This window comes from Odontomachus brunneus, unplaced genomic scaffold (genome assembly GCF_010583005.1).
Source record: "Odontomachus brunneus isolate Ranch 3 - 2012 unplaced genomic scaffold, Obru_v1 Obru_scaffold_060, whole genome shotgun sequence".
Taxonomy (NCBI): domain Eukaryota; kingdom Metazoa; phylum Arthropoda; class Insecta; order Hymenoptera; family Formicidae; genus Odontomachus; species Odontomachus brunneus.
In genome coordinates, this window is record NW_022639510.1 from 796,842 (window position 1) to 810,042 (window position 13,201).

Consider the following 13,201-nt stretch of genomic DNA (forward strand, 5'->3'; position numbering starts at 1 on the left):
ATATATATATATATATATATATATATATATATATATATATATATATATATATATATATATATATATATATATATATATATTTTTTACTAATGCTAATGTTGACACGACAGTAACTTTGATCGCTTATAATTCAAGCTTTTTAATCAAAAAGAGTTTATTTATACCATTTTAAAAACGCCTCGACGTCAGATACAAGAATATAAAATAAAAAATATGAGTTTCCATTTTACATTTTTATGTTGTTTTTATTTCACCTCGACAACGCCACCCACAGTCAAAAGATAAAATAACTAAAATAATTAAATACATTTTTTAGTAACAACTTTTATTTGAAACATTTAATCGTAAAATATTTTCGAGATATTTGGGATATCCAGTACATTTTTCGCGTTCATACGTACCTACGTTTTTATAAGCCGAAATAATAATCGTCTTCTTTTACAACTTACTTTCAGGATACAGTATCTCTTCAAGCCTAGACCAGGCGAGAGTCATCCCAATCATAATTTCTACAGATCCCTTTACCCGAAAATCGTCAAGGATATCGATAGTATAGACAACAACTGGAGGATGGGCCGTTTCAATCTTCAGCGAATCAATTGCCGTAGCGAAAACTCGAAAGGCGTCTACTGCTTGCAATACGACGATCAGAAAATAGTATCCGGACTCAGAGACAATACGATAAAAATTTGGGACAGAAACACTTTGCAATGCATCAAGGTGTTAACGGGACACACGGGCTCCGTCTTGTGTTTGCAGTACGACGATAAGGCTATAATATCGGGCTCCTCGGATAGTACCGTAAGAGTTTGGGACGCTAACACTGGAGAGATGGTTAATACGCTGATTCATCATTGCGAGGCAGTATTGCATCTCCGATTTAACAACGGCATGATGGTTACTTGTTCGAAGGTCAGTCGAGAGAGCGAATGAATTTTTGCGCGTCTTAATCTCACCGTACGATTAGGCTCCCACCTTCACTGATTATTGTTGCCTTGCTTTTCAGGATCGTTCGATCGCGGTTTGGGATATGGTGTCGCAGACGGAGATCGCGCTCAGGAGAGTACTAGTCGGACACAGGGCAGCGGTGAATGTAGTTGACTTCGACGAAAAGTACATAGTTTCCGCTAGTGGTGATAGGACTATTAAAGTATGGAACACGTATAGCTGCGAATTTGTGCGAACATTAAACGGACACAAACGCGGTATAGCGTGTTTGCAATATAGGGATCGTTTAGTAGTTAGTGGTAGTAGTGATAATACCATTAGACTGTGGGACATCGAGTGCGGGGCGTGTCTGCGCGTTCTTGAGGGACACGAGGAGTTGGTAAGGTGCATTCGGTTTGACAGCAAGCATATCGTCAGTGGTGCTTATGATGGGTACGTATATGTGGAAATGAATAGCTCGATTTTGCAACGCGATTTTTTCTACGTTATATCTTATGTTATACTTGAGAATTCATGTGTTCCTTTGTATATTAGATTGGTGAAAAAGATACATCGTACTAGTTAAATAAAATAGGAAGCAAAATTTTCCAAATTCGAAGGATTAATAATTTTTACGAGTAAAATGAATAATTTAGTCTTGTTTTGGACTTTTGACTTTCTGTTATCCCTTCAATATTCAAATTTTCTATGAGAAGTGCGAATTCGATAGAAAAATGACAAATCTTTTGCACCAATCTGATAATTTTTCATGCGAGAGCCTTATATAGCAATTTTATTCAACGTTACATAATTAAAAAAAAAACAAACTTCTGGAAAATATGTTGCAACGTTTACATACGACGTAACAAGAGGAACTAATCCGCGCTTACTTTTTGTTGCAGTAAAATAAAGGTGTGGGACTTGGTTGCGGCTTTAGATCCACGTGCACTCGCCAATACGTTATGCTTACGCACTCTAGTGGTAAGACATCTGCTTTTGTTCTCTGAATGTTATACTGAATTACATGTTATTATCAATGTCACGTCGAATGTCCAATAGGATGTTCTGTCTTTCACTTAATCTCACGTATATCTCTCATTGGAGGAGCATACCGGACGCGTGTTTCGCCTTCAGTTTGACGAGTTCCAAATCGTTTCATCATCTCACGATGATACAATACTCATTTGGGACTTTCTCAATTACAATCCGTCGAGCGGAAATGTATGCAGCGGACGATTACCAATGGACGGAACGTCAAATCAGTCCGATACCAGATCTCCATCTCGTAAGTACTATTTTATTTCGTATCTCTTCATAGTCTTCACAGAAAACTGAACTACACTCATATGCACTTCTATAACGCATAATATAAGTAGAATAACCAGCTTCAACACACAGTATAATTAGATTTAATATTTGAGACTTTCGCGGTGTCCATGAATATTAGATTTGGTTTCCGGGTTTGAGCCGCGTGGATTCTTCTTCGTCTGGTTCCGACGTTTTGCGAACATTTCAGTCCGCTTCATCAGGGAGGAACGACCCGATCCCAATATAATTAGATCACTAATATTTCTCTAACTGTTTACATTTGTTTCTACACATCAACACAAATCAGTAAATCAGTCACAGATTGCTACTTTGTTGCAACACTAAAACTACACACTCTCTTCTTTGAATAATCAATAAATGATAAATCAATAATGCCGACAAATGTTTATTATTTATTAAAAAATAACGTGATTATTAAGACTATATTATTATTATTATATATTTATTTTATGTACACATATCTTATACATGTGTATGTAAGACTCAGTTGGATGGTAAGGTTGGGCTGTTTTATATCACACATACCTAAGTGATTTATGACGAATTCGACAATTTACAATAATCCTGTCAGCTGTAAAGTTCGCGCGATTATTCGTTTCCTCAGTGTTAAAGTTTACAATACTGCGAACGTTTATCATCAATAATACGAGGTCCACTGATAATAGTAAAGGAAAAGTCAGATAGTGGTACTGATTGTTTAGGAAAGAACAGATCCATGATGAAGAAAAGAGCCAAAAGCTTGTTGTTATAGATGACTTTTGAATCCGTCAATTTGAAAATTCGTGAAAGTTATTGTTTCTGTTTTTCCTTTTTTCTAGGGAGTATAGAATACTTGAGAGATAATATCACACATTGATCCAGATTATTGATAGCAGAGTTCTTTGAAGAGGAAATGGCAGAATTTTTTAAAGAAATCAAAAAACTTATGTTAGAATATAAAAAATACATTGACAAGGAAACATAAAGCATCTATAGAGGTGTTTTTCCATTGAAATAAAAGTTTTTTTCTATTCATTTGCATTTTTTAATGGTCAACTGGCCCATTTTACCTTCCGAATGCGCCTTATACATATGCTTATGGTTTTTGGTATGCTTTAAGTGATAAACGGAGAGAAGAATATGTCTAAATAATTGTTTTCTCTTGCTTGCAGCATTCGAGTGACGCATCAACACAGATATTCCTTTATTGTGATACAGTTGTAAGTATAATTCGTGAACTGTCGATTTTGCGGATAGACCATATAAGCAGCTAATGTATAAATACAAAGATTTAATTGCGCATTGTGTTTTTATTTCAGTGGTGGTCTTATTTCTCAAGTGGTTAGTGAGTGAATCCAATGTATTCACGCTAGTGTGCGCAGAGAACGAAAGAATCAGTGTCCAGTGTGAACGGCAACTAAATAGACGCAGACGCATGAGAAGAAACTTGGTCAATGAATTCGGTTTATCGTTTGCTGCGAAAGCAAAAAAAATTCTCAGAAGTAGGGAAATACGGACTGACCTGTGAAACTATAAATTATAATTTATATTGCGCTTGACGCACTGCGTTTAGGTACGAACAGTATGTTATTGAAACCACGTAAAATACATCCCATGGATGTAAACACAATCGTCTGCTTTGGCCATATCTGGAAATCTTCTACGCTCTATGACATGATAGAAGTCGACCATTTTCTTATGGTGAAACAAAAGAAACGGAATGAAAATGAAAAGACTTACAATACGTAATAAAGCGAAGCGTTTTTAGGGAGGCTTACACATTTAATAAGACGTTAGATGTATTATAGTAAATTAATGATTTTTTTATGTAATTAATTTATGGTAAGAAAATTGTAAGTTGTTGGTTTGATTGGAGTACTTATCTTGTGTGAATGTGCAAGAGGAAATTGACACACGCGAGGATTGACGTGTTGCCCTATCTTTCGGAAGAGAAAGCTGATATATCCATACCCAGAGTCATAAAAATTTACAATACTGCCAAAATTTACCATCACTGATGTGAGGTCCACTGAGGTACATAATAGTACAGGAAAAGTCAGATAGTGGTACCGATTGTTTAAGAAAGGATAGACAAACATCCATAATGAGGAAAGAAGTAAAAGGCCCAGTGTTATTACAGATGAACTTTTTGAATCTGTTAAAATTCACGAGAATTATTGTTTCATAGTTCTGTTCTTTCTTTCTTCTTAAGAATACAGAATACAGTCAATTGAATATATAATAATTTAGACGTTAATTTTATATGAAATTTGTATTATTTAAAAAAGCGAGTGAAGAGCCAACAAACTCTGCACAGTTGTTCGGTACAACGCTATTTGCATTTAAAGTATAAAAATCACATTGGAATGTAAATATTATTTTATTATTATTATATATATATATATATATAAATATATATTATTATTCAAGCAGAGAAAGAGAGAGAGAGAGAGAGAGAGAAAGAAATAGACAAGGTAGTGATTCTAAAATGATCTTAGATATTGTAAAAAGGAAGGAAAACTATTACTTCTTATCTTGACTATTTGATCTCGTTTAAATCATTTTACTCATGTTTTTGTACAATAATAAGTTTCTCACTTTTATATCCGCTTAAATCGCCATTTATTCTGATGCACATTGATACTGCTTTTCTCTTTTGTATAATAGGAACGAAATTTCTGCAATCTGATATTTCACTGTGAAATTTCGAAGAGCAAAGGCGTAACCAAATAAAATATCTCGGACGCGAGTAAACAGAAGATATCTTCAATCCGATATATATTTGTGTATGTATATAATCGAATGTTTAAGAACGAAGTTCGTTGAATTACGTGGAATCGAACGGCATCGATACGATGCGTCCAAAGTGGTTGTGACATTACGGAGTAGCTTGTGCTTCACGGACGCCATTATATTACTAAATTACAAAATAGTGCGGTCAAAATTTTTGGTGACATCACGTAATATCTCAGGATAAATTGGTTATTTAATAACGAATTTACGAGAGAACTATGTTAAAACGAACGAACGAACGAATAAACTCTATCAGCAGACACCTTCACAACTTTCTAATTGCGAGAAGAGCGAAATATCGTATTATGTTCCGAATATGCGTTTCATTAATGTGACGGTCAGTAAAGAGATACGATTTAATATAATCGCTTCTAAGCATCTGCCAGTAAATATAATGGATTATGCAGAGAGAATGAATGCATTGTCACATCAAATAATAACAATACACATTTCGAGACACAAGATTTTGATGACAATTCGAGCGTTTCAGCCCTACGTACTATAAGACATATTCGAGGTGTGGGAGGGGGAGTTCATGCGTATGTGATTTTTTCATATTGATTTTCCAGTACATGTGTATGCGAGACGATTCATTTCCGAGTTTTGTACGAGAAAATATACAGAGAATGCGATTTACACATTAATATATACCGAGTGAGGCTGTATTCCAAGCTAATGTTTAGAATACGCAAAATTTGTTTACTCTCTTGTATAATGCACAAAAGGAAAAAAAAGAGATAATAATAATTACGGCGGATATTTGTACGCAATTTGTTCGCGTGGTGCATACGCGCGCATTCTGACGTTGAACGAGACGGAAAGTAGGAGGGTTAAGAGGGTTTGGAATTACGAGTTGCACGCAAACCGGGTACAAACATTGTGATTTCGAGAAATTAGTACGATCGAATGGGAATTTTGTATAATTTTAAGGTATGTATATGTACATATATACACACAACACACATCGGGGTACACACACAAAGAGTGTGCGAGGCATACTTTTGTAGAATATGGCATACGTAGTTCTTGAGTTTGTGACTTATTTCAAAATGAATAGGTGAGAAATAATAGCGCATAACAGTGAGCGTAGCCAAGCATTAACATACTCTTTACGAACATTAATATTCTCCATCGTCCTTCCACTATCTATGAATACGCGTATGTAGGTATTATCGAGAGATAGATATATATATATATATATATAAAATACGAGATCGTTCACATTGCGTCTTCCTATATTCCTCCTCGGAATATGGAAAGATCTTTTTCGTTCGAATACCACCGTTAAACCGAAGGATTTCGTTTGAAATCTCGGATGTTGTGAAAGGATTCACGCAAAAACTATTTATTCGTGAACGAGAGAGATCGGACACGCATATACAGAAATCATGAATAATATAAAACGCGAAACCACTATATATATATATATATGTGTATATACGTGGTAAGAGTATATATACTGTACTGGTACTGTGTATATGTATATATATATATATATATACACATATATACATATATATATATATATATATATATATATATATATATGTATATATGTGGTGGGAAGAGATGTAAAATGATAGTAAGGGGAGTATGTGGGAATTCGTACCTTTAAGGAGTCTTCGTATCACAAGATGTGCGACTTGATTGCGACGTGGATAATTGCAATTGTCGAGAGTATCGCTGAAATATTTGTAAGAGAATATGTGATGCTTTATTGTTAATACCGGCATGAATCTTCGTGTATGGGAGTAACTGAGTAGAGAGGATACAAAGGCTGTGCAAAAGCTATATTCGAAATATAATACCTACACAAGAACACAAGGTATGTTTTATAGATAAACGTCCGCTGTTATTATCCTTCTGTATACAATGTGCGCACACACAAACGCGAGTGCATTTTAATCATGTCATAAAGTCAAGGTAGTACTCCAATTTAATCAGAGAGAAGTACATGGGAATACACTGAACCAAGAATTAAAATCGCCCAATTCTTTTGAACGATCAGCTGATATTGTTTTGTCCTCATCACATGCAATAAAAGTTGATTTCTCGAATTGATCAGTTTCGAAAATGCATTCCTCTAGTTTTAGTATCACGATGCTCTGGCAAATTAAATAAGTTTTTACAAGCTTTGCCAAGACATCTTATTTTTTGACGTTTTAAAGATATTTTAAAGATGTCATGTCCTAATTTGGGCATTGTGCTGTCTGGGATTAATATATAAAAATATTTAATAAATTAAATAAGCTTTATGGTTGAATGTTTAATAGGTGAAATTCTACATGGTTTATTAGCATAGAATTTAACTAAAGGAAACAAAGGATTGGAAAATAATTTCCTTCATTAATTTTCTTCCTTATGCGATCAAATTTTACGATCAGATTAAATACAACAAATACTGGAAAATATTTTTATGAGGATTTATCAGAGAGAAGTTTGTCTATATTGATCTTTGTATGGCATGTAAATTGATAAGATATTGTGCATTTTTTTTTTAAATAAAATCATCTTGTATATATACAGAGTGTCTGATAATATACTGATAAAATGTCTAATAAAATTTTAGTGTATGTTAGATAGAACACAAAAATCTTTTACTATTTTACAACCACGTAGATTTTTGAATTATTAATTAAAGTAGATTAGCGAATGACAGTGCACGGGTAAGTACAATATAATATTGTAAAATATAAATTTAGGAATATACACCTGCTTTATCTAACGAGAGAATTTATTTTCCATTGGGAGAATATTTTCATTGAACGGAACGGATACGTTTCTAAACTCATAAAAAAGGCGAACAATTTACTTGTTCGCGACTGTAAATTAGGCCACTAAACAAAAAAATCCTCTACTATTCTGCAAATAACCACCAAAATAAATTTTTACGTTAATAATTAAAGAGAATTGGCGAATGATCGATCGTGATTATTCGCTAATTTTCCTTTAATTAATAACTAAAAAATCTACGTAGTTATTTGCAAAGTGATAGAGGGTTTTTTTGTTCAGTTTGGCACACAAATCGTACTTACCGTTGGTCTGTTCTTTTCAGCTACACTGCAACAGTGGTGCAATAAGTTGAAGTGAGATAAAATATATTTGTCTCATTCTAACTCCAGCAGTTTAGCTAAAAAGAACAGACCTCGTCATATTCTGCACCGTATGCTGCACGATCACTCGCCAATCTCCTTTAATTAGTAATTCAAGATTTTGCGTGGCATTACTATTTGCAAAATAGTAGAGGAATTTTTTGTTCAGTTTGATTTAATCTAGGATTAAACATTCACGCGTAAATCATGATATTTTACATGTAGAGTATATAAATTATGTATGAGATGTCATTTATGTAGGCAACAAGTGATTTATGGATGTCGTTTCCATATAGCACAAATCTCTAAAAGACTTCTTAAAAAGTTCCAAAAGAGTTCCCAAGTCCTCAAGAACACTTTTAGAATTCTTTAAGAAGTCTTTTAGAGATTTGTGCTATATGGGTTTGAAGAACATATATTTTTTGCTCAGAAATTAACTAAGAAAAACTCTGATTTTTATATTTAACCTTTAAAATCTTGATGTAACTTTACGAAAGTTGTTTTCTAAACAACTTAGAGCCCAGAAAATTCTTCGGTTTAGTCTTACCTTTGCACAAAAGTTAAATTTAGCAATCTCTATCTCTGTTACTGTAATAAAATAAAAATTAAACGTAATTTGTTCGATCTCTTCCCTTATAGAAATATCATACTAAGAATCATTGATAATTACTTATTATCCAGTATTTTTAATACTGAAAATAAGTAATTATCAATAATTCTTAGATGATATTTCTATAAGGGTCACATAGCAAAAATATTCTAAATATATCATTCTAAAGGGGGATATCCTAAAGATATCACAACATCTTTAAAATATCCACATGATGTATTTTCAAAATTTCTGCTATATGGGCTGTTGAACATTACATTTATAATTGACATCTAAAATAGATACAGCAACTGTCTCATAATTCAATTATTCTTTTTTTTCTTTTGTATATTTTAATATAATTTACAATATTCCATATAATATTTATATTGTCCACATGAAAAACGACAACGTGTGTACTTTATGTAGAAAATACGGACGCAATACGCGTAGATATAATTTTGAATTTTGCGGCACAACTCTGTGCTAATTCACACGCACACTGAGTTGCAAAACGCTGTGAACGCATTTCGAATACTGAAGTTGCAGCGCTTCAAGATGTCGAAATTGAGAGACACTGCTGATACATTTGCGTATGAATCGATTATGACAGGAGCCGAAGTGACAGTACAGGGTGTAAAAATAAATGTAAGGTAACGTAATGACATAATTAATATGCGTTAATATGCCCTGTATTGTCATCTCGACTACTGTCACAATCGATTTGTACGCAAATGTGTCAGCAGTGCCTCTCAATTTTGAGACATCTTGAAACGCTGCAATTTGAATCGCTCGAAATGCGTTCAAACCGTTTTGTTACTCAGGGCCGATGTTCCAACTTTTTGGTAAGTTAACTGATGGTTAAATCATATGTCTGTCTTTGTTTCTTTTTCAATTTAGAGAAAGACAGACATATGATTTAACTATCAGTTAACCGAGAACAATCGATCCTGAGTGTACATTATGGAGTTTCATACATATACGTTATCGTCAGACACCCTGTATGCGCAGAACAGTGTAAATAAGGAAGGAAAACGACAGATCGTCTCGTCGTTTGCAGGGTGCGTTTCCATGCGAGTGCTTTGTCCGGCGGGCGGAAGATAGCGCTGAGCGCGGCGGCGGAGCCAGCCGAGGGGGGCCCGCGGACCGCCGGGGCAAACATGCGCCGGCGGCAGACGAGGTTGGCATGTGATCTTGGCTTCATTGTAGATAATACGAACTTGTGAAAATGGCGGAGGAGCAGGTGAGTCGCCGACCAAAATAACGCGCGTACCTTGCGAAACGGCGCCGCGCCTGTCACTGGCGCGACGCTACGGGTTAATCGCCGGCGAAATACGCGCCGGAATCGCGCGTGTGAGCCGTGCCACGTGTGTGTGCGTGCGTGCGTGCGTGTCGCCTGGTGGTGGTGATAATGGTTGGTGGTGTTGCACCGTGTGACACTTAGGGCGAATTAACGCGACTTGGGATTTTTGCCGCGCCGGGTCTGCGACGGACAGACAGTCAGTCGATCAGTTAGTCGGTCGGTCAGTCAGTCGGCTATTCGTTCATTCAGTCAGTGCGTATTCGTGTAGTCGGCCGTAGTGTTCGCGCAGGGAGAAACGTGTCGCGCGGCCGCAAGGGCGAAGCTATCCTGCCTCTCTCTCTCCCTCTCTTTCTTTCTGCCGCGAGTTCGCATCCCGCGACATCCGCCGAGTCGGTCCTGCCGCAGCGTCGGTCGAGCTGTGAAATTCGCGGACGCCGCGTCCCGCGCTCGTTCCCGCGTGTGCCCGTGATCTCGAAAAACGATTTCGGCGTGCGGTGCGGACACTGGCGCTGGATTTCCCGGGACCATTCGTGGCGCCGGGGATCACCTGATCCGCGTGGCGGCCGTGCGCGCACAGACGCGGCTCCTGCTCGTGGCCACGACGTGCCGAGATAGCGCGTTTTGGACGATTTTTATGTGATAAGCGCCGCGTGTTCAATCAGCCCGGCACGCGATAACTACGCCGTGAGAACTCTTAAGTACGACTCCGCAGAGCACGATTGCATCGTGACTCCACTCATCCTCTCTCTCTCTCTCCCCCTCTTTCTCTCTCTTTCTTCCCTCTTCCTCCCCTCTCTATCTCCGCCTCCCTTTGTCCCTCTTTCTCTTAGTCGCCGAGAGTGAGAGAGCGCGTCGCCTCACGTCGTTGTTTATCTTGACGAATTTCGCGCCGCGTCTCGCAGCTTTACCCGGGCTCGATTTACCGCACTCGTCGTCGCCGTTGTTCTCGTCGTCGTCTTGAAGAGACGAAACGCGCGGCGGAGCGCGTTCGCTCGGCCGAGAAGAGCCCCCCATCGTCCGTCGCGCGCAATCCTCATTGTTTGCGACGGGATCGCCATTCATGCGACTACGCACCGTTATTTACAAACTGTCGGTCGCATAACCTAAACTCTCGCGGACGCGCTACGCGTAAAATTCCTACGTGTCAAGTGGCAGGTGTGCCAGACTCCTCGCCCGACGACGGTGGCCCGCCAGTGAATTGTGTCAGCGTGTGTACTCTCTGGGCTTTTTCTTCTTTTTCTTTTTTCTTAGGTACGACGCGCACGTGTCGCGCGGATGCACGAGCATCCGTCCGCCGTGTGAGACGTCGCGACTTCGCCCGTGTTGCGGCTGTGTGTGATGCGTTTTATCGAGTGTACGGATGCTGTGAGAATTATTGCTCAGACGGGAAGAAGGAAAACACAGCCGCTCACGATACATACATATATGCAAAGAGAGCCGCCGATGTTATCGTAGTCTCATTCATCGCACATACTCGTATCTTCTGATTTTCATTGCGTACCCCGCAACTACTCGCGAGCGACACTTATTGTGTTTTTTTCTTTTCTTTTTGACGTCACACGTAGCACACGATCTCCTCGTTCATCTCGTACAATTCAAGCAATGTTTGTAAATTGTTTGTTAATGTGAGATATCATTACTTGTGTGAACGCAAATTGAACAGAAATTGTTACTTATCGTAATAAGACACACAAAGTGAGAGCTGTGCATGTGTGCGTGTGTATGTATGTATGAATGTGCTGTCCCTTCAGGTTTTTCTCCCATAACACCGTCTAAATGCGCCCATAAATTTGGATCGTGCGTCGCGCATAAGAGGCGTAATGTTACTGTAAGATTGTAAGATTGTAAACCTGTTGGACACTAACATAGCAAGTCATTGAATAAAGATTCCTGAAGAAGTGAAAAAAAGAGAATATAACGATGAAACTTTTAGACTTGTCTCGCACCTAAATGGAAGTATTAAAAAACAACTTTAAACAGTGCCATTAAGAATGGATCACATACAGGAAGTGCGGCAGCTGGAGTTGCTATGCAAACAGTTGTACGAGTCGCAAGATTCCGCGCATCGTGCCGAGGCGGAGAAGGCCCTTGTCGCATTTCAAAATGCACCGGATACGCTTACAAAGTGCCAGCTGCTCTTGGACCGTGGGGACTCGGCTTATGCTCAATTACTAGCTGCCACGACTCTGACAAAACTGATATCACGTTCGGCACAGGGACTCAGCATGCAACAGAGGCTGGATATACGTAAGCAAACTTTCATTTTATACATGTACATATATATACAATATATATATACATATATATATATATATATATGTACATATATAATATATATATGTATCAAAATACAGCAAGATATATATTATGATAAAATAATTATAATGAAAGTAATAATTATTTGTTATCTTTATTGATTATAATGAAGATAATTATTATGATATAGATATATAGTTGAGAGTTTCACTTTACTTGATTACATTTATTGCATGACGTTCTGTATATCATGATCGATTAAATATATGTGTACTTGCAGGAAATTACGTACTCAACTACTTAGCAACACAACCAAAGTTACCGAATTTTGTGATACAGGCTTTGGTTACACTTTTTGCTAGGATATCAAAGCTTGGATGGTTCGATTCCGATAAAGATGAGTTTGTCTTCAGAAATGTAGTCACTGATGTAGCCAAATTCCTTCAGGTTCGACACACATGCACATACTTGATATTCTTTATTATTGCATATACCTCTTATCAATGTTTATGTCTGTATATGTGCTGCGAGTTCACACATGGACTCTCTCTCAAAAATAACACTTTGTTGTAATAAGCAGGGATCAGTGGAGCATTGTATGATAGGAGTGCAGTTGCTTTCCCAATTGACATGCGAGATGAATCAAATATCAGAAGCAGATGCAAACAGATCTCTGACAAAACATAGGAAAATAGCAAGTAGTTTTAGAGACACGCAACTGTTTGAAATATTTAGGTTATCGTGTACCTTGCTGAGTACAGCTCGTGAAAATTGCAAAAGTTTGAATTTCAATGATGAAGCACAGGTATGGTGATTAAAATTATAATGGTGATTAAATTTATATAACGATATATTTATAATATGACTATTGACATGATATATATATATATATATATATATATATATATATATATATATATATATATATATATA

The 13,201-nt window shown here is 37.1% G+C and overlaps 2 protein-coding genes across 9 annotated transcripts in view; both read left to right on the forward strand.

The window, feature by feature from the left end:
- The window catches only part of LOC116846046 (beta-TrCP), a 36,696-nt gene extending 29,611 nt beyond the window's left edge, over positions 1-7,085 (forward strand). For 2 of the 3 annotated variants that reach the window (XM_032819382.1, XM_032819384.1), the window contains 5 exons: positions 456-912; positions 1,007-1,380; positions 1,830-1,908; positions 2,032-2,212; positions 3,075-3,270. In XM_032819382.1, coding sequence (XP_032675273.1) covers positions 456-912; positions 1,007-1,380; positions 1,830-1,908; positions 2,032-2,212; positions 3,075-3,112 — 1,129 coding nt within the window. In that variant the 3' untranslated portion in view covers positions 3,113-3,270. Of the gene's footprint in view, positions 1-455; positions 913-1,006; positions 1,381-1,829; positions 1,909-2,031; positions 2,213-3,074; positions 3,271-3,407; positions 3,456-3,554 lie in introns of those variants that run through there. The other variant, XM_032819383.1, reaches the window with a different exon arrangement.
- A 2,709-nt stretch (positions 7,086-9,794) lies between these two features.
- LOC116846056 (exportin-7) overlaps positions 9,795-13,201 on the forward strand; it is a 9,033-nt gene continuing 5,626 nt past the window's right edge. The window contains exons 1-4 of one of the 6 annotated variants that reach the window (XM_032819408.1): positions 9,795-9,952; positions 11,946-12,259; positions 12,549-12,715; positions 12,849-13,073. In XM_032819408.1, coding sequence (XP_032675299.1) covers positions 12,004-12,259; positions 12,549-12,715; positions 12,849-13,073 — 648 coding nt within the window. In that variant the 5' untranslated portion in view covers positions 9,795-9,952; positions 11,946-12,003. Of the gene's footprint in view, positions 9,953-10,144; positions 12,260-12,548; positions 12,716-12,848; positions 13,074-13,201 lie in introns of those variants that run through there. The other 5 variants (XM_032819409.1, XM_032819410.1, XM_032819407.1 and 2 more) reach the window with 5 other exon arrangements.